The 21,875-nt window shown below is 32.1% G+C and overlaps 1 protein-coding gene across 2 annotated transcripts; it reads right to left on the reverse strand.

The window, feature by feature from the left end:
- Window positions 1-8,671: 8,671 nt before the first annotated feature.
- On the reverse strand, window positions 8,672-13,823 carry LOC121130086 (DNA topoisomerase 2-binding protein 1-A). 2 transcript variants are annotated; one of them, XM_040725796.2, is made up of 6 exons: window positions 13,753-13,823; window positions 13,415-13,624; window positions 13,069-13,350; window positions 11,660-13,012; window positions 9,915-11,600; window positions 8,672-9,684 (listed from the first exon to the last, which is right to left on the reverse strand). In XM_040725796.2, the coding sequence occupies exons 2-6, from the start codon at window positions 13,580-13,582 to the stop codon at window positions 8,914-8,916; spliced, it is 4,260 nt and encodes a 1,419-aa protein (XP_040581730.1). In that variant the 5' UTR covers window positions 13,583-13,624; window positions 13,753-13,823; the 3' UTR covers window positions 8,672-8,913. The 2 variants fall into 2 exon arrangements, with proteins under 2 accessions (XP_040581730.1, XP_071749771.1); XM_071893670.1 differs by lacking the exon at window positions 13,753-13,823 and adding an exon at window positions 13,730-13,752.
- Between the last annotated feature and the right edge of the window lie 8,052 nt (window positions 13,824-21,875).

Here is a 21,875-nt window from a genome sequence, read left to right on the forward strand (position 1 = left end):
AGAAGTAGAAATCCCCGAAGCAAGGTCTTTATATCACGTATTTATACTTTTTATAAGTCATAATTAGATTTCAGATTATTTAGCTTTCACAATATAAAAATACTCATTTTTCATTGGTTTCTTCTAATACTTACCCCTCACGAATTGACCGTATTATAAAGCATAGAACAGAACGTCTGCAGGATTATATATTGAAAAGGTCTTAGTTTTTGGATTAAAAAAAAACAAAAACATACAAATATTAAATTTTTCAAGAAAAAAAATTGAAAAATTCTATTATTTTTTTAAATTTTCGAGTAAAAAGCAAACATTCCTAGAATTTGGGCTGGAGGGGACACCCCTTGCGGAAGCCCCTTTACTATAAACGTTATTAGTGTATTGAATTATGCGTTATTGATGGAGGTGGGAAAAAGTCCTTCTACTGTAAGTCCAGGCCGAGTCTCAAGACTTTGCTCACAATTTCAAGTCGATGAGTTATAATTCATGAATTTAGAGCTACCACGTTTTGTAATGAAAAAACTGATTTCAAAAATTACAAAAGGAAAAACAGTTGTTGCGTGTGCTCTTTTTTCTTTTTTGTTCATTATTTAATAGGTCGTAGTGGAGTTAACTTATCCATCTGAAGTAAGAATTATCGCCTATATTTGGTTTAAAATGTATTATCAGGGGTGTCTGCAGGGGAATTAAGGCATTTTTGCTTTTTTACTAAAAAATTTAAAAAAAAAAAAAATGATAGAATTTCTATTCCCCCCAAAAAAAAAAAAAAATGTAATATATTGAATTTATTTTTCAAAATATTTAATATTTGAAATTTTCTTTTTAGGAAATCTAACTTTTTGTGAACAACTATAGATTTTTTTACAAAAAATTTTGTGAACAGCTGTGGATATTTGAAATTTTTTGATAATAACTATGTATTTTTGAAATTTTTTCAACAAAGTTTTTGTTCATTGTGGTGGATTTTTGAAAAAATTTAATTTATATTCAAAAGAAGTCCAATAATTTAAAATATAAAAAAAAAAAAAAAAATTACAAGCAACTGATATTAACAATGGCCTTAATTCAGTAGTACCATATTCTTCGCTCTTGCTTTCTCTTGCTCTTATTTTTTCTTTGCAAAAATGTCAACTCTAATCATGATATAAGTTATATAACGGTCAGATATTTCTAAATTTCATACTTGATGCACAGATACAGCTCTGGATTAGGGCCCCTCATTTGATAGATTTTAAAAAAATGATTATATACACTAGGTAAAATTGTTAGTGCCATAAAAATTATAAAAAAAGATTGAGCTTTTCCAAAAAAAAAAAAAAAGTCATTTTAAAAATAAATAAAACAGGTTGGCGAAAAAGTAATTTTGTATTTTTAACTTTATTTCAATGCTTTATAAAAAATGTTCCACTCAACCGATTAAAGCCAAGTATGCCCCATTCTGTTTGATAACTTGTTGCTAACGAAAATCCAACTTCTTAATGTCTTTTTCGTAAAACCCCTTCTTCCTATTGCCAAAAAACTTGAACAACTCAAAGGCTTTTATTGAGGCTAAATATGTACTCCAATCACATTGGCCTTAGATAGAAACAGGTGGTAGTTACTTGTCGCAAGGTCCGGACTGTAGGATGGATGGATAAAAACTTCCCATTCGATCTCCTGGAGCTTCTGGTGCGCCATCAAAGATGTATGCGGCCTGGCGTTGTGTGGATGATGTCTTGTTGTCTCCTATTCATCAAATCTGGCCACTTCTGTTCGATCGCCAGCTTCAAATGGCCGAGTTGCCTACTGTAGAAAGCAGAATTGAGCTAGGAAAAAAATATCTCGAACCCCTCTTATGCAACAAGAACCGCAAGAATGTCGGCCTCGTATGTGTCTCAAATTTTCTTGATCGTTTTTGACGCGTTATTCTCTTTTAGATAGTTGAAGTGTAAAATATGGCGAATTTCTTCATTCTCGACACTTGATCATTCAAGACTGAACCTGCCAGGCACAATACCTTAAGAAAAGCGTTTGTAGTAGACACACATACTTTTACAACACTTTATCGTACGATCCGATGTGACCAATAATGAACCAGATATACTTAGTTAAAAAAGGAGCAAGAAATACGAAACTACTTTTTCCCCAAAAACATCATCATTGCATTAAATGAGGGAATCATTTATTTAAAAAAAAGGCTGTTGAGGGAAATAATTTTTATTATTTTCCTGAAACAGCTCTTTTGAAAAAAAAAAAAAAAAATCTATAAAATGATTTTTTATTAATTTTAAAGATAAAATTTTAGATAAGGAAAGAAGGAATAGGGTGCACATATTTATCTTGGCCTTCTAGGGCACGGTAGCCTTTAAATATTCTTTTTCTAAAGGCAAATTTTTTGGCTAACAAACGACTACTTCATATGAAACAAAAAATAAAGGCCGTTAAATTCTAAGAATTATTCACTCTGCATGTTGGTAAGTATCATTGCAAACCTTTTTTTGAAGGATATTATAAGGCTTAGAAAAGAAGAAAAAAAATAGAGAATAAGGATTTTTGACAATAATATTAAAGTTGAGGGAACCACAGTTCAACTAGAATATTTATAAATAGTTGCTACCTAAATTTTAGTGTTGAATTTGTCTAAAAAGACTGTAGTCCCTTCTGTTCGGTCATAATGAAACGGACGGTCCTTAACGGTATTTTAGGGTAACTACAGCAGAAACGACGTGGTTTATTAACTACGTCACAGAAGGTGTGTGATTAGAACGTATAATACTTCAGTATTATACGTTCTGGCTTTTATTCATTATTTTCTGCCTTTTTATATACCTTGAGTTCCAATCCTAGCTAGGACTTTAGGAACAATTGGTAAAATTAGCAAGACTTGAATGTTAGTAAAAAAGGTGTGACCAATAAATTGATTGATTCTGATTATTAGACTTAGGATTTGTGATTTCAATCGCTCAAAAATTACTCACTTTGATCTCTTTTTTGATAAACTGCTCATTTGCCTTTTTTTCTTTTTTTGATGATTATTTGATGATATTTTTCGAGAGAAAATCTACCAGCCAAAAAACTCCTTCATTAGGCTCTCTTTTTGGGAGTAAAATATGTAAATAATGAAATCCGGATTATGATTACATGATCGGATATTTGAAAGAGCCAGATTCTGACAACTGAAATTTAGAGGAAGAATACATTAAGTACAAAATTGACTGTTGAATATCCCTAATTGAATCTTGCAACAAATGAGAAATACTTTTACTCCAAACTGCCAAATCCTGATCTTCCATTTATGCAAAAGGTTGGATGTAATATCAGTGGTGGTGATGAAAAGGTCCCTACGTCTAACAAGACTCCTGAAGATCTACCCAATTTCAAATTTCCTTCAACTACTAATGTGGACGTCTTTTGGTAGGTTAAAAACTATCAATACTGATCGAAGGGAAAAATTAATGGAAAAAAAATCTTTCTGAAATCTTGAATTGTCGATATTTTATAGCAAAATTTATGAATAAACTATGATTAATATGATACAACACTAAATACATTAAATTATATTAACCAAACATTATCTTTCTTTAAATAACAATTGCTCAATTTTGATATTATGGGTGCTCATTTTTCAAAATTTTAACCTTTTTTTGTTTTTGTTTTTTTGCTCATTTTGACCAAATAAATAGCTCAAATCCCTAAAGTCCACTAAACAGGAAATCAGTCCTAGGACCGATCCAACACTACTGAATATATGTTTTGTATTTTCCAAAGCTGTTATCATAATTCTTGATGAGAGAACAATATATATAAAGCAATCGTTGTGCCTAAAAGACAAAGAGTAACACTGGGGATTTGTTGTGTAGTTATAATTCTAAGTTATTGTTGGACTCTGGAGTAATTCCTGCCTAGAACATATTTTATGCATGACTAGATATCAGTCGATGAGCCTTACCCCCAAAACAAAAATCCTATCCACGTCATTAGCACAATTTACATAACAAAAAATTAATTATATATATATATAATAGGGTATGTCTATCCTTTATGGGTGCCCACACCGTTGAGGCTGAAATTTTGCATGTTTACCCTTTTTTAACCTGGTCAGGCTAGGACGAGTGTACTGATGTGGGGGAGGGAAATGCGGTACGATTATTCCATACCCAAAACACAAAAACAGTTTTTTGGAGCTCAATAAATCAAAAAGTGAGAGGCGTCTCAAAAAAGAACGATACAAATAACGACACGTTTTCTAAATTTATTATCAATCAAAAAAGTTACAGGCAAAATAAGAGATTGGTGAGAATTGGACTTTAGTTTTTTTTTTTTTTTTCAGGTGCAAAAAAAAATGGATTTCCAATAAAATAGTGGACTCGTCCATAAAATAAAATTTGTTGAAATTTATCTGGAAATTCGTTTGTATATAAAGCTGTCCTTTTTTGAATAGTTGTACAATTTTTTTCATTTGTTCTCATTTTTCAATTAAACGTCAAATTTCAATTTTTTAAGAAGAAATACCACCAAACGATGCATTTTGTACATAACATTTTAGACTCCTAACAATTTTTGAGGCATTTTATTACATATTTTTTTCAATATTTACAAAAATGAACCAATTATCAAGGGTTTTTTTTGGACGACATTATTCTCCATAACTTTTTTGTTTTGCAAGTATATTGGTAGGTTTGTGTTCCTCTCTACAATTCTAATAAATGCTATTTACTTTTTGACTAAATAAAAAAGACTTCTCATCTAGATTTGTTGGATGCATATACATATGTTGGTATGTTATTTGAAGTTGATAACACAATTTCTTCCATTTAAATTTATAATAAAAATACATTATACTAAAGGACTCTAGGAAATGAGTGGACACTCAAGGCAAGGAAGGAATTCTGATTCCCTTAAAATTAGAAGCTTCTACATGTTCCTCCAGACACTCAGCCAGTTTGAAAGGTCGTCTCCCCCTAGTGAAAATATAAGAATAATGGGCGACTACGTCACAACAATAATACTATATTATAGGTCGGTGTAAGGAATATCGTCTTCCTTGTTTTTAGATTGAATTGTGTATTTTCCCTTAACCGCTCTTTCCCTAGAGTCCATTATATTAACCCATTAAAACGATATAATATTGACCCCTGTCAATGTGATTTCCCACTCCCTCCTTGGCCTGAGCAACGCCGAGTAATTTTTTGCTATTATTAACATATCTTTGCATCAAAAATTTTGTATTGGTTAGATTCTAGAATATATTCAGAAGAATTGAATTAATGGCTCAATGGTTGAATAAAATTTTTATTTTTTTTTACTAAATAAATAAAATAACTTTTTGAGGATAAATCCCCCATGAATAGTTCATTCATCACGTCCGACAATATAAAAAAGAGTTGTGTTACTTAAATGGATCCCTTTTCAATAAAATTAAGAAACTTTAAGTAATTCATTATATACCTAAATTAGTTCATCAAAAGTATTCTTGTTGTTAACAAGTTATTAGATGAAGATCTTACATGTCCAGCCTTAGATATTATTGAGGCCCTATGTTACACGAATTGTGTAAAGGCTAAATCCTAGTTTAAGGATAATAATTAGTAATGAGACAATTAAAAAAAAAAAAAAAAAAAAAAAATCCCATAAAGATTTCTAATAAAAAATCCCGCTTTCAATTCTAGATCTGATTTTGACATTATTTATCAGGGGCGTCCACAGGATTATAATTTGAGATTTTTTTCCAAAAAAATTGAAAAATTAAATTTATTGAAAAAAAGTTTAAACGTTAAATTTTTTAAAAATCATTTCAAAAAATATATTTTTTGGAAAACATTTCAAAAATCCAGAGCTTTTCACAGAAAATTAAATTTTGTGGAAATTAAATTTTTCCAAAAATTATATCAATAATCCACGGCTACTAACACTAAATTACAGCCCCCACTACCCACCCCCTGCGGACACCTCTGCTTCTAATACTATAATACTATCAATTTGATATATCGTACCGACTGCGGGGAAAGGCAGGCAGATTTTGACAAACCACGGAACCAATCATAGTCTATGACGTCAGGATTTATAGAATTTTTAATTTAATGTATTGTACAGACTGTTGAGTAAATAAAACAGATTTTGATTTAAATTCAGAACTCTTTTGCTTCATATAAAAGAAAATAATGTTCTCCCTCAATGTTGGTATATATCTGTGTCAAAATGAACAAAAAAAAAAAAAAAAAAGGAACTCTAAAATTTTGAAAAATGAGTACCCAAAATATCAAAATTGAGCAATTGTTATATAAAGAAAAATACAGTTTGGTTAATATAATTTAATGTATTTAGTGTTGTATCATATTAATCATAGTTTATTCATAAATTTTGCTATAAAATATCGACAATTCAAGATTTCAGAAAGATTTTTTTCCATTAATTTTTGCCTTCGATCAGTATTGGTAGTTTTTAACCTACTAAAAGACGTCCACATTAGTAGTTGAAGGAAATTTGAAATTGGGTAGATCTTCAGGAGTCTTGTTAGACGTAGGGACCTTTTCATCACCACCACTGATATTACATCCAACCTTTTGCATAAATGGAAGATCAGGATTTGGCAGTTTGGAGTAAAAGTATTTCTCATTTGTTGCAAGATTCAATTAGGGATATTCAACAGTCAATTTTGTACTTAATGTATTCTTCCTCTAAATTTCAGTTGTCAGAATCTGGCTCTTTCAAATATCCGATCATGTAATCATAATCCTGATTTCATTATTTACATATTTTACTCCCAAAAAGAGAGCCTAATGAAGGCAGTTTATCAAAAAAAAAGGCAAATGAGCAGTTTATCAAAAAAGGGATCAAAGTGAGTAATTTTTGAGCGATTGAAATCACAAACCCTAAGTCTAATAATCAGAATCAACCCCCCTTTAAGTATTTTTTTTAAAACTTCCTGATAAACATTCCATTTAATATATACAGATTGTACAGGTGAATCACTCCAAAGCACACTCATTAATTTACCTATATGACAGGGTGTCTGATCCCCCCCCCCTCAAAAAAGAATAATAATTTTTGCTTTTTACAATAAAAAAATAATTCAAAAAAATTGAATATTTGATTTTTTTTTCAAATTTGTTTTATTCATTAGGAGTAACTGTGTATTTTGGAATTTTTTTCCAAAAAATTTATTGTTTTGTAAATAGTTGTATAATTTTGAAATTTTTTTCTAAGAAATTTAATTTATTTTGAACAATAGTATATTTTCCAAATTTTTTGAGAATAGATTTGGATTTTTGGAAAAAAAGTATATTTGAATTTTTTTTCAAAAAAGTTAATGTTTTTTAAGAACAGCTGTGGATTTTTTTTGAAAATTTTTTTCTATAAAATTTTTGAATATTTGAAATTTTTTTGATAAACCTTAATTTTGAAATTTTTTTCTATAAGTTAAAATTTTTTTCCCAAAAAGTTTAATTGTTTATGAATAGCTATGGATTTTATAATTTTTTCAAAAAAAAAATCCAAAAACCAAGTCACCCGCCACCAAAAAAAAATATTCATGCAGACGCTCTTGGCTAATGACAAATAAGTTGCATTGCTCCAATAATTTCTTCAAATTGTCAGGGTGACCGTATTATTTTCGTTTTCTTTTTTTAAAATGCAAGTATTTCATATTATTTTAATCTCTGAGCCCAAGTCTTGTTGTGGGCGTCTTTAATAAATTGTGACATATTTATTTTAAATACTTTTTCAAACAATGATATTCCTTACTGTTATGAAAAAATTTCTCGTATGACTTTTTGGGGTATTTTTTAAATTTTAATCAAGCGCAAGGCCTATTAAGAGGGCTGTCCTTGAAAACTACAACTCGTGGTTTGTGTCCCAAATTGTCATAACTCAAAAATGACAAATATTAGTGGGATTTCACATGTTATCTGATGTTAAAACTGAAAAATTTAGAGAGTATGTTCAGAATATATACAGGGGTTTCCGAAGGGGGTGTAGGTTTAGGTCCCACACTAAAAGTGATAAAGAAAAATTAAGTTTTCACTAGAAAATTTAATTTAATTTTTAGGTTTAAAAAAAAAATCAAAAACGAACCCCCCAAGAAATAATCCTACGGAAGCACCTGAAATATTTTAGAAAAATTGGACAACACCATTATTCAAAATTAAAGGATGGAATTTCCTAGCTTAATTCTTCTATATTTAAATATTTGAATTACGACAATTTGGCTCTCACGTTATAAACTGATTGTGTTAATAGATGTATTAAAAATAAAAACATTATTTCCCCAATAGATACCTTTAGTAATATGTATCTCGCGTTGTATAAGTCCATCGGTTAGCGCAGGATGGATAGCGATTTCGTACAATAAACACCTCGTACAGTTTTGTGATTTTTTGAGCAAATGTCAAATATGGACACGGTCAAGGAGAAAATTCATTAAGTTTATTTTTCCTTCGATTAAGGCGAAAACAAAGGCCAGGCGGCTGAAAATGTGAGTAGTGTTTATGGTATGATATTATAACAGCTAATCACGTTGTTTTTTGGTTTCGTTGACTCCGTTCCGATCATTTTGATGTCAAGGATAAACTTTGCTCTGCAATGACAATTGTCAATAAAACAATAGACATTGTCGAGTCCGACCGTCATGTCAGCGCTGTTTTGATTGCCAAGGAGATCAGCATTAATGGGGGGAAAATCAATTAAAAATAATGGATTTCTTTTTATTTCATCTATTATTATTTTTGGCATTTATTTGAGAAAAACTATTCATAAAGACAAATAATTATATGGCTCGATTACACTCTATCATTTTGATTTATATTTGAGATATATATAATTGTTATTCAACCATTGGCATAATCATTATTCACAAATGACATGAAATAATAAATAACCCATTGCTACAACAGCATATAACAATTTTAATTTTCTTTGCAGATTCGTTCACTTAATAGATTATAAACGCTCTTCCCACAGAGGCTTGAATTCCTCAATCAAATAATTTTCTACAGGCGGAGGTGGATCATTGATAATATACTCATTTATGAAGAGGGGATTAACAACGGCGATACCACGAGACGCAAGTGAACTATAATCAATTTTACTTTTGGGAACTTTGGAAGGCTCAGCTAAACAGTGTGTAGCGTCTTCTGGATCTAAATATGGTGGACTTGGAGTGATCACACGTCCTCCTCCAAATTCGATTAACCGCTGAAATGCTTCTCTACGCTTTGGCGTTGTATGAATAATTGCAACAATACCTTCAAAGGCTCCTTTTCGTTTGTCACCTATTTTAATTCGCCATCTATATGAGGCAGTAGCTAGCTGTCTTTCTAAACAAGATTCATCCAATTTAGAAAGAAATAGGTTATCCGGATGGCCCCATTCGTATTTATCTACAGGAATGATTATTTTTTGTTGGGACATACAGTTCTCAAAATATGAATTGTGAAGAAACATTTTTCCTGATGCAATAGAACACAACATCTTTTCGGATCGAGGTAATTTAGGAGCTATGACATGCGTTGCAGTTGCATCATAGCCATTCATGTTGGAAAATGAAATCTTGCTTTCGTTCACTGAATCAACCAACTTTCCAAAGGCGGTCTTTAAATCCTCAGGATATCCTGATATCATAAAACGATATGTATGACTGCTTTCATTTTTTTCAGGCCTCGTATTCATAGCCATATTTTTATCTGATGTTTCAATTGATTGAAAGCTCATCTGAAATAGAAATACAAACACTTAGTATATACATTAAGTTGAAAGGCCGGCGCCAGTATTCCAATGCCAAGGGAGCGAAATACTAATAAGTATCGTACAGGGGCGGGAGAGAAAATCTAAACATATTTTCTACATGTACATGGTTTTCAATTACGGGGTCCATAAGGTACGTGTAAGCCCCTTACTCTGACGTCGGCCCTGAGTAGAAACCAAGAAAATTTAATTCTTACAGCATTAACATGAGATTCACAATCCTGCACATTTAACTTTTCGGCAAGTTTCATCTGTTCTTTAGACTCTTTAGGATCGACCCACTGTATTTGAGATCCTAATGCTTGACTATCAAATTCTGTAGAATCCTTGTTAGGAAGTCCACCAAGTGAAGTTCTCTCTGGTGTACATTCGGTCGATGATAGTGTCATTTTAATGGGATTGTTAATTTTCCTCCCATTGGCGTTAGACGTACCCGCTTTGATAATCTCGTTCATTTTGGCAATTTCTTGCGATAAATAAAGCGATTTTTCCTCACTTTTACTTTCTTTTAATTTTTTATTTGCTTTGGATATAGTAAGAGAATTTGTTATTTCACTTTGAGTTAATATTTTTGAACTTGTACTGTAAGAATACTTTGAGTGATCCAAGAGACGATTCTCTTGTTTGCAAGCAAGAACCCAATCCGGACTAATTATTATTTTTTCATCTCTCATGGCCTGTTTCAATTCTTGAGCACTATTATTCCCTTCGTCAGAGGAAAACACAACGTGAGTAACATTTTCTTCGTCGTATTCGGGAGAAATGGATCCTCCAAGTACATATACAGCTTTTGAGATGTCATCTATAAATTCATAACATTTCTTGGCAAAAAGTACTTTAATTCCACGAAATGGGAGTTTATGAGAAACACTTCTATCAATGGAGTCTTCATCTCGAATGAGTTTAACTCTTTTACCAGTTTGTTTCCATGATTTTCCTAATTTATTCATTTTACCCTCCATGAGATTGTCAAATGATCTCCCTGCCCTTTCTAGCATAGGGATCCCTTTAGCTTGTAGTGCATCCAATGCCGCTTCATGTTGGATACGAATATTTTGAGAGTCATCAAAATCCTTCATACAGTTTGTCCAATCTGAATTTCTATGTTTTTTTCTTACACTTTTGTCGATATCGTCAGGTTCTTCTTCTATTGTATTAGTAGTTTCATTTTGAGTGCTTCTTCTATTTGATACGGTATTACAAAATCCACGCTTCAAAAAACTGTTTGATTGACGACTAGAATCTTCCTCCTCAAGAAAAGAACCCTGAAGTCTATAAGATGTATCTGCTTTCTCGAAATTTGAATTTTGATTGACACCATCATCATAATCACATCGTTTACGCTTATGAAATCGACTCTCAAAGCAAGGACTAGATTGGTTATCTGATTGCGAATCACACTTCTTGCGATTTATCATCAAATTTTTATTCAGTGCCTTGCTGGTACTTAAGCATGGGCTTAAACCTCTAGAAGCTTCAGAATCACACTTAAAGTCACAACCACTCTTATTTGTATCTTCATCCTTTTTCAAAGATTTCTTTTCGTGACTAATATCATTGACATCTTCTGGAAGAGGTTTATCTGGGGAGAAAACCTCCGATTCGCCAATTAGAAAAGTCTTTTCTGAAACCCATGCCATTTTGGCAGTGCAGGTCATTATCCAATCTTTGGAAACAACTGGTAGCTTCCACCTAAGAGCTGCTTCATATTTATTTCCACTAGGATTCAAACAGACAAGATGCGTGGATTTCTTTACATCTTCTTTTTCTTTGCGAGCAAAAGTTTCTTGAGCGATCCCTCCCAGTGCTTCAGTTATTGAGCATAGAAATTGTCTTTCCTGAGAAGCAAATCCAGTTATACCAATGACAACTCCATCCAAGGGCTTAACAAATAAAAATGAAATAATACAATAAGAACATATCCAGTAGTGTACTATTTTACCTTCATATTAATATCAATATCATAAGGCTTAAAGAAGTATTCGATCTCCACAAATCCACCCTTATCAAAGCACTCACTCAGCCATAGATGATTAACTTCATACTTTGCCTTAAAATGATGATCACTACAACCATAGACAGGGAGAACGAGATAGTTTATTATATCACGATGACGACGAGTCACCCTTTCCCCACCTTCTTCTTCAATCCATTCACTCAACTCTTGTTCTATCTCTTGATCTAGGCCAACAAGAGCAAGAGTTTTGTTCGTAAGAAATTTTGTTAGTTGAGAATAGTCTTCTTCATCGGTTTTTGCTTGGCTCACGACTGGATTAGGCGTTTCAATAAGATTTTGTTTTTTAGAATATTGTGCGAGGATGTCACTGTCGAGTTGTGTAACACTTTCCAGATTTGTAGGAGTATTATTCTCCTTTGCAAAAGGAAGAGGTAAGAACGGCATCTTTGGAGGAGCAAAATTCATTTCGGAAGCAAGACATCCAAGATACATACTCTCAATAACCCATTGAATTGTGACTTGATGTGGATCCAAGTTCAGTTCTTTTAAATGTTTTGTTTTAGCAAATGATTTAATGATCATATGCGTCACTGAAGGACTTAACTGAGACATTCTCTTAGCTCCAGCAAATTGAAATACTTTTATCAGATGCTCTACTTGAGCTTCATTAAATCCACTTAGATAAATTCGACATCCGTCCAAAAAAAGTCCAGCTTTTTTTACTCGAGTAAGATCTAAATTGAGGAGCCAAGATTCGGTACTAGGATTGACACTTTTTGTCATCAGAGGAGTTGAGCTTGAGGCTTCCAATGTTTCATTAACTTTATCCCCACCTAATGTTTCATCCCCATTCGGAGCCAATATCGTACTACACAAGGACACGTCTTTAAGTTGAGAAATATTCTCCTTTGTAGGAGTTGAAACATTTCTTTTTTCGACCTTATAATCATCTAAACTGAGACAATGTCCCTTTTCAATGGAATCAAAAATCCAATTTGAGTTTAGAGTAGGAATCTTCCATTTCTTTGCATAAGTATATTTTTCCCCTTCTGGAGTGGGTATGATTAGAACATTTGTAGTATGCATATCTAATGATTTCAAATAGATTCCTCCATGAGACTCAATTGTTTTCTTGATCACCTCCTTATCTTTTACGCTCATTTGTGAAACAGTAATACCCAGACCCATCAATGCAGGACACGCATAGCGAGTGAATTGTCGATCCACAGCTGCTACATTGTCAATTTGGCTTTTCTTCCAAACTTGAAGGACCCATTCTTCAGTCATGATCGGAATCTCTTTCTCAACTGCAACCGAGTATTTTGGACTATGAACAACCTAATCAATACAGTTATTATTATTTTAGTAGTAAGTAAATGTAGATGGATCCTTACTGCAGCCACAAGATGAGTGACTCCATCGTGAAAAGTGCTGCTGTAAACACCGGACATTCTCTCGATTAACCCAATTAACTCTCCCTTCTTCTCCTTAATAAATCCAGTGGATGTAACGACAAGTCCCTTCATGGCAGCAGTGAACATGGGGTAGGGAAGTTCGGGTATAGGCTCCTTCTTTTGTAGGCATGTGAGTAGACATCGAGGGCCCACAAGTGTGGCTTTGCTGTTCTTCACATCCTCAAAGACCTCACCATCGAAGGGATCCATAACAAACACGTCCTTCAACAATCAATAAACTGGAAAATTAAAACAAAAACCATTCCAAGTCAAGGAATAACTTTACCATTTTCGAATATCTCAAATCCAGGACTTGATTATGATGAATCCAAGTGGGATTGAGGCCTACTTCTTGAGTTTGATCAAAGGCAAAAGCGAGGTCCTCAGTGCAAGAGGTTTCATTCTTACCCGGAGGCAAAACGAATCGAATAACAACGACCTCCTCTTCACACATCCTGGACTTAACCACAACTTTCCCAAGAGTTTTCAATAATTACTAATGAAAATAATAAATATAAAATAAATAATTGCTACGAACATGAAATTGAAAACATTAGAAAAATTCATGTTTTGAATTCATTGAAATATAAAAAGCGCGAACAGCTAGACAGCTCATGTACTTACGTATTATTTAATTGTTGATTTCTGTAAGAGAGCTCACATCAGCTGTAGATAGCTTCGTAGTTGTTGTCCAGTTGCGCGCACGTATTATTATTATATAATAATATATTATATACCGGGTGAAAAATAAAAGATAACATACTTCACAATTCAAAAATTATGAGGTTGTAAGTGTTAAAAATAATGTTTTTTCCAATAATGAGTTCTAATACTATCTGGAGGAGCACAAGCTCATATCACGCAACCTGTTGTGTTGAAAAACAACATTTTTGATCATAAATTCTACTTGGTGAACTCATTTGAACTTTGTACAATTATAAGGCTTTAATATTTGTTGTAGTTGTAATTTTACCTTAAAATCACGTGGTATGTTAAGCAACTTCTCCATTTTTGGGATAATATTTGAAATCCTAAAAAATGTTATTTAGCAAAAAATGATGGATTGATCAAATGTATACAACTCAAAATCAAAGTAGATTTATATTAAAGGGTTTTATAAAGGAAACTATGAAAACATTATAAAACTAATCATTTGAAATGATGAATTTGCTCTTCAAAAATAAATTCTCCACTTCAGATCGGGTTTGTACAAGATTATGTTGTAAGTATCATTCAAATAATATGAAATATAATATCCTTCACTGATCTTTGAATAATAATATAATTAATTAATAAGATGATAATTTATTTATATGTTAGATTCCGAACAGAAAGGGATAGAAAACTTCATACACACTGTATCGATTTTTCATTTCTCCAATGGTGTGTATCACCATCGTTTTATGAATATGACAAAGGGATGAGTTTTAACCTTAGTCGATCTAAGTACCTTTTTAGCAATAGTGTCTACTTGTATTTTTATTTTATTATCGTAGTTTTATGTACGTTTAAATCGTAATCCCTGAAAAATATAAAATAGTTTATAATTGTACACCCCAATCCAATCGTTTACTTTATTAGCTCTTCCTCTGGTCCGTTACTTCCATACTTAGGTAGCGTTCTTGGAACGCTAAAAACAATTCATTAGTTTAGAAGAATAAAAATAATGTAATTTTAAGTAATTAAATTTAATTCAGCCAAGAGTTAGTAAAGTTACATGTATTTACGTACGGAGTTGAATGGATTTGGAATTAAAATAAGTTTTATTTAAATAATATGAAATATTCCCCAATCAATGGGGCATTAATAATATAATTAATTCATTGGGATGAACAAATTTTTTATATTTGTGCCAACGGGAAACATCACTCAGACTATATCAATTTTCTATATACCCCATTCATGAGCTTAAAAGGATCTAAATAATGTAATTTTTAGTAACAAGGTACATATAAATAAGTGGTAAATTATAAACTACGTATATATATAATTTTTAATTTGTTAACTTCTTATCAATAATATGAATGACTGTACTTCAGTTTTCTTTTTTTCAGTCTATATAAATCACAAAATAAGTTTAAGATATAAAAACGTAAGTAAAATGGACCAAATTACCGGAGCACGATTTTTGGCACAGTCTATTTATGTAGAACATGTTCCCAAAGTTTCATATTCATACGAGTTGGGTAATTTTTTTTATTGTTGTTCAAGTACTTGCTAGTATATTTCAGAAATTTAAATATTGTCATTTTGACTTTATTTTTAAAAATCCTAACACTTCAAAATATTTAAGTACCAAATTTCAAGAGGTATTTTGGATCAAAAAATTCACAAGTGACGTTGAAAATTTTGGTCTGAGACGAGTATCTATATCTCAGAAACGACTCAGAATTATGTGCTGAAATTTGGCACATTCAATTTACTCGTGAATTTGACCTTGTATGCCAAAAATCATCCAAATCTGAGAAGGTCGGGGGACATGCCCTCGTTGATTTGACATGGAATTACTCAAAAGCGTTGCGTTGCTTCATATTCTTTGTATAATATATATATATATATGTTGTGTACAAATTGCAACTTTTATAAGCAAATTGTACAAGTTTCAATTTCTTCGTCTTTAAATGCACTATTTAGTTAAACATTCCACTGATCAACTATACATTGATACTTTCATTTCATGGTTATCATTTATTTGAGTAATATAACTCTGGGCATTTCAATTTGATAGTGTGCCAAAGAATACATACATTTAGTTATTTTTTTTAAAGTAGTTAAAAATTAGAGCACTAATATATGGATTATCCATAAAATATTTAATCATTGCATGATCCTCATCCCAAGAAGTAATGTAAATCCTTCATTTAAAATGATTCAACTAATTTTTTGGTTGTAACTTGTATAATTTGATTTTAAAATAAGTGGCAACTTGACCAAAAATCGCAAATTGTACACAACATATGTTTTGTCTTTGGTAACTACAAATAGGGAGAAAAGAATAAGAAGAAGAGAGGTAAAATCGGTTCGTGCTCGAACTTCTTCACATTGTATATAATCAATTATTAATTATAGAAGATAATATGATCATTAGGGATGAGAAATTGTCTAAATCCTCGATTATGAGTTGAGTTGCAAAGGGGTGGAAAGTTTTTCGAAAACTTCCAAGGAAACTTTGCTCTGGGAATTTTCCAAGGAGTAGATTAGGTGATTTTTAAATGTTCCGCACACTTTTAGGGACAATATTTCATAATTTTTAGAGGTCATACTGTAATTATAATTATACTTTTTGAGTAGACTGACGACCCCTTCGATCCCCCCCATCACAAATATATTTTAATATTCATAATTGTAGGATTTTACTACAGTTATTTTAATTAAAACTACAGCACAATAAATCTTTGTTTTTTGGTCCTTTAGGGAATGCAGAATAGGGGAGGAGGGGTATTAATGTTCTCCAATTAAATATATGGGTAATAGCGGACTATCAAGGGACAGTGATGCTGATATTCAAGGGCCACAATTTAGGAAGACAACTTTTTATAATTTTTTTTGTCTGTTTATATTTAAGACTGAGATGAGTAACAGGCAGTTTACGATATTATTATATAAAGGAGCCAATAAAAAAGTACATTCAATATCGTATCTAACAAACTTTTAATCGTATCAATAGAATAATATTTAGAATTAATTAATGCTTCAATTTTTTAGTGACATGTTTTTATATCCTGTAGATTTAATTTCCTGTTTTATGTATCAATATGTTAAAATAATAATAAAATAAATAAAAGTAAAGCATAGCTCTATTTATGTATCCAAGCACAACACAAAGTTATTTTTGAGTGCATCTTAGGACTGCGTATCTAATTGATCCAGGGTCTCTAGGATGCTACCGGATTAAAAAAAAAATCAATAGTGTCTAGATGAAAAAAATGTTAAAGGCAAAAAAGGTGGAAGAAAAAAAAGTGTCTAGATGGAAAACATGGCTAAATTTGTTTAAAATAATATCTGATGGAAAAATGGCAGAAGACAAGAAGATAGGAAATTCGTCTAACTGGAAAAAATAGCTAGATAGCTCTCGAGTAAAAAATGGCAGGAAAAAAAAAAGAAAAAATGTCTAGTTGGAAAAAATGGCTATATTCATTAAAACTATTATCTGAAGAAAAAATAGCAGCGTAAAAAAGGCGAAAGACAAAAGAAAGGAAATGTGTCTAGGTGGAAAAAAGGGCTAGATTCGTTTCAAGTGATAATTCAAAGAAAAAAGGCCTGCAGAATAAATGCACTTGAAAAAAGAAAGGAAATGTGTTTAGCTGGAAAAAATAGCTAGATTCGTTTAAAAAAACTATCTCCAGTAAGAAATGGCAGGGAAAAAAAAGGAAAAATGTCTAGTTGGAAAAAATGGCTATATTCATTAAAAATATTATCTGAAGAAAAAATAGCAGCGTAAAAAAGGCGGAAGAAAAAAGAAAGGAAATGTGTTTAGCTGGAAAAAATGGCTAGATTCGTTTAAAGTAATATATCCAGGAAATAATGGTAGGAGATAAAAAAGGAAAACTGTCTAGGTGTGGAAAATGGCTAGATTTGTTTAACCTGATAACTGAAGGAAATGTGTCTAGCTGTGATAAATGGCTAGATTTGTTTAAGTGATATGTCGATGAAAAAATGGCAGGAGAAAGAGAGGAAATTTATGTAACTGGAAAAAATGGCTAAATTTGTTCTATTTGATATCCCAAGAAAATAAAGAAAATAATCTAGTGGGGAATAATGGCAAGATTCGTTTAAAGTGATATTTCTAGTGGAAAATACCAGAAGAAAAAAAGGCGGAAGAAAAAAGAAAGGAAATGTGTATAGCTGGAAAAAATGGCTATATTCCTTTAATGTGCTATCTTTAGGAAAAACAAAGAAAATAATCTGGGTGGGAAAAATGGCTAGATTAGTTTAAAATGATAAATCAAGGCAAAAATGCCTGCAGAAGAAATGGCTGAAGAAAGAAGAAAGGAAATGTGCCTAGCTGGAATAAATGGCTAGATTCGTTTAAGTGATGTGTCAAGGAAAAAATGGCAGGAGAAAAAAAGGAAAAGTGTCTAGGTGGAAAAAATGGCTAAATTTGTTTAACTTGATATCTGAAGGAAATGTTTCTAGCTGGAATAGTTGGCTAGATTCGTTTAGAGGGATATCTTGAGGAAACGAGATAAAAAAGGAAATGTGTCTAGGTGGGAAAAATGGCTAAATTTGTTTAACTTGATATCTGAAGGAAATGTTTCTAGCTGGAGTAGTTGGCTAGATTCGTTTAGAGGGATATCTTGAGGAAACGAGATAAAAAAGGAAATGTGTCAAGGTGGGAAAAATGGCTAAATTCGTTTAAACTAATATCTGAAGGAAAAAATACTGGAAGAAAAAAGAAAGGAAATGTGCATAGCTGGAAAAAATGGCTATATTCGTTTAATTTGATATCTCGAGGAAAACAAAGAAAATAATCTGGTTGGGGAAAATGGCTAGATTCGTTTAAAATGATAAATCAAGGCAAAAATGCCTGCAGAAGAATTGGCGGAAGTAAAAAGGAAGGAAATGTGCTCAGCTGGAATAAATAGCTATATTTGTTTAAATCATGAGTCAAGAAAAAAATGGTAGGAGAAAAAAAGGAAAAGTGTCTAGGTGGAAAAGAGGGCTAGATTCGTTTCAAGTGATAAATCAAAGAAAAAAGGCCTGCAGAATAAACGCACTTGAAAAAAGAAAGGAAATGTGTTTAGCTGGAAAAAATGGCTAGATTCGTTTAAAGTAATATATCCAGAAAATAATGGCAGGAGATAAAAAAGGAAAACTGTCTAGTTGGGGAAAATGGCTAGATTTGTTTAACCTGATAACTGAAGGAAATGTGTCTAGCTGGAATAATTGGCTACATTAATTCAAAGAGATATCTCGAGGAAACGATGGAAGGAGATAAAAAGGAAATGTGCGTAGGTGGGAAAAATAGCTAAATTCGTTTAAACTAATATCTGAAGGAAAAAACAGCGGAAGAAAAAAGAAAGGAAATGTGTATAGCTGGAAAAAATGGCTATATTCGTTTAATTTGATATCTCGAGGAAAACAAAGACAATAATCTGCATGGGGCAAATAGCTAGATTCGTTTAAAGTGATAAATCAGGGGAAAATGCCACAGAAAAAATGGCTTAAGAAGAAAGAAAGAAAATGTGTATAGCTGAAAAAAAAAAAAAAAAAAACAAAGAATATAGGTCAGAAAAATAACTATATTCGTTTAACCTGATATCTGAAGGGAAAAATGGCAGCAAATAAAATCGCGGAAGAAAAAAGAAAGAAAATTTGTATAGCTGGAAAAAATTGCTAGATTCGTTTTAAGTGATATATCCAGGAAATAATGGTAGGAGATAAAAAAGGAAAAATGTCTAAGTGGAAAAAATGGCTAGATTTGTGTAATATGACATATGAAGAAAATGTGTCTAGCTGGAATGAACAGCTAGATTCGTTTAAGTGATATGTCGAGGAAAAAATGAGAAGAGAAAAAAAGGAAAAATGTCTAGGTGGAAAAAATGGCTAAATTAGTTTAACCTGATAATTTAAGGAAATGTGAAGAGCTGGGATAAATGGCTAGATACTTTCACGGGATATGTGGAGGAAAAATATGAGGAGAAAAAAGGAAAAGTGTCGAGGTGGAAAAAATGGCTAAATATATTTAACCTTATATCTGAAGGAAATGTGTCCAGCTGGAATAAATGGCTAGACATTTCAAGGTATATGTCGAGGAAAAATGGCAGAAGAAAAAAAGGGACAACTGTCTAGGTGTAAACAAATGGCTAAATTTGTTTACCCTGATATCTGAAGGAAATGTGTCTAGCTGGAATGAACGGCTAGATTCGTTTAAGTGATATGTCGAGGAAAAAATGGCAGGAGAAAAAAAACGAAAGTTGTCTAAGTGTAAAAAATGGCTAAATTTGTTTAACCTGATATCTGAAGGAAATGTGTCTAGTGGTAAGAAATGGCTAGATACTTTCAAGTGATATGTCGAGGAAAAAATGTCAGGAGAAAAGAAGGAAAGTTGTATAGCTGGAAAAAATGGCTAAATTTGTTTAATCTGATATCCCAAGAAAACAAAGAAAATAATCTAGTTGGGAGAAATGGCTAGATTCGTTTAAAGTGATATTTCTAGGGGTAAATACCTGGAGAAAAATGGCAGAAGAAAAAAGAAAGGAAATACGCCTAGCTGGAAAAAATGGCTAGATTCGTTTAAGTAATGTGTCGAGGAAAAAATGGCTAAATTAGTTTAACCTGATATCTGAAGGAAATGTGTCTAGCTGGAATAAATAGCTAGATTCTTTCAAGGTATATGTCGAGGAAAAATGGCAGGAGAAAAAAAGGAAAACTGTCTAGTTGGAAAAAATGGCTAAATTTGTTTTTAATCTGATATCCCAAGAAAACAAAGAAAATAATCTAGTTGGGAGAAATGGCTAGATTTGTTTTAAGTGCTATTTCTAGGGGTAAATGCCTGGATAAAAATGGCGGAAAAAAAAGAAAGGAAATGTGCCTAGCTGGGAAAAATGGCTAGATTCGTTTAAGTGATGTGTCGAGGGAAAAATGATAGGAGAAAAAAAGGAAAAAGGTCTAGGTGTAAAAAATGGCTAAATTTGTTTAACCTGATATCTGAAGGAAATTTGTGTAGCTGGAATAAATGGCTAGATTCTTTCAAGTGATATGTCGAGGAAAAAATGTCAGGAGAAAAGAAGGAAAGTTGTATAGCTGGAAAAAATAGCTAAATTTGTTTAATCTGATATCCCAAGAAAATAATCTGGGTGGGAGAAATGTCTAGATTTGTTTCAAGTGATATTTCTGGGGTTAAATGCCTGGAGAAAAATGGCGGAAGAAAAAAGAAAGGAAAGGTGGCAGCTGGAGAAAATGGCTAGATTCGTTTAAATGATGTGTTGAGGAAAAAATGGCGGGAAAAATAAAGGAAAAAGGTATAGGTGGAAAAAATGGCTTAATAGATTTAACCTTATATCTGAAGGAAATGTGTCCAGCTGGAATAAATGGCTAGATTTTTTCAAGGCATATGTCGAGGAAAAATGGCAGGAGAAAAAAAGGAAAAGTTTGGAGGTGGAAAAAATGGCTAAATTTGTTTAACCTGATATTTGAAGAAAATGTGTCAAGCTGGAATAAATGGCTAGATGCTTTCAAGTGATAGGTCGAGGAAAAAATGTCAGGAGAAAAGAAGGAAATGTGTATAGCTGGAAAAAATGGCTAAATTTGTTTAATCTGTTATCCCAAGAAAACAAAGAAAATAATCTAGTTGGGAGAAATGGCTAGATTTGTTTTAAGTGATATTTCTAGGGGTAAATGCCTGGATAAAAATGGCGGAAAAAAAAGAAGGGAAATGTGCCTAGCTGGGAAAAATGGCTAAATAGATTTAACCTTATATCTGAAGGAAACGTGTCTAGCTGGAATAAATGGCTAGATTCTTTCAAGGGATATGTCGAGGAAAAATGACAGGTGAAAAAAAGGAAAACTGTCTAGTTGGAAAAAATGGCTAAATTAGTTTAACCTGATAATTTAAGGAAATGTGAAGAGCTGGAATAAATGGCTAGATACTTTCACGGGATATGTGGAGGAAAAATGAGAAGAGAAAAAAAGGAAAAGTGTCGAGGTGGAAAAAAGGGCTAAATTTGTTTAACCTGATATCTGAAGGAAATGTGTCTAGCTGGAATAAATGGCTAGATTCTTTCAAGGGATATGTCGAGGAAAAA

The sequence above is a fragment of the Lepeophtheirus salmonis genome, chromosome Z, assembly GCF_016086655.4.
Source record: "Lepeophtheirus salmonis chromosome Z, UVic_Lsal_1.4, whole genome shotgun sequence".
NCBI lineage: Eukaryota > Metazoa > Arthropoda > Copepoda > Siphonostomatoida > Caligidae > Lepeophtheirus > Lepeophtheirus salmonis.

Excerpts from the sequence above, each read along its gene's own strand:
- LOC121130086 (XM_040725796.2), bottom strand. The coding sequence starts at position 13,582 with ATGTGTGAAGAGGAGGTCGTTGTTATTCGATTCGTTTTGCCTCCGGGT. Across the intron at positions 13,351-13,414 it reads ATTTGAGATATTCGAAAATG|GACGTGTTTGTTATGGATCC; the intron begins GTAAAGTTATTC and ends TGATTGTTGAAG. Across the intron at positions 13,013-13,068 it reads TCACTCATCTTGTGGCTGCA|GTTGTTCATAGTCCAAAATA; the intron begins GTAAGGATCCAT and ends TGTATTGATTAG.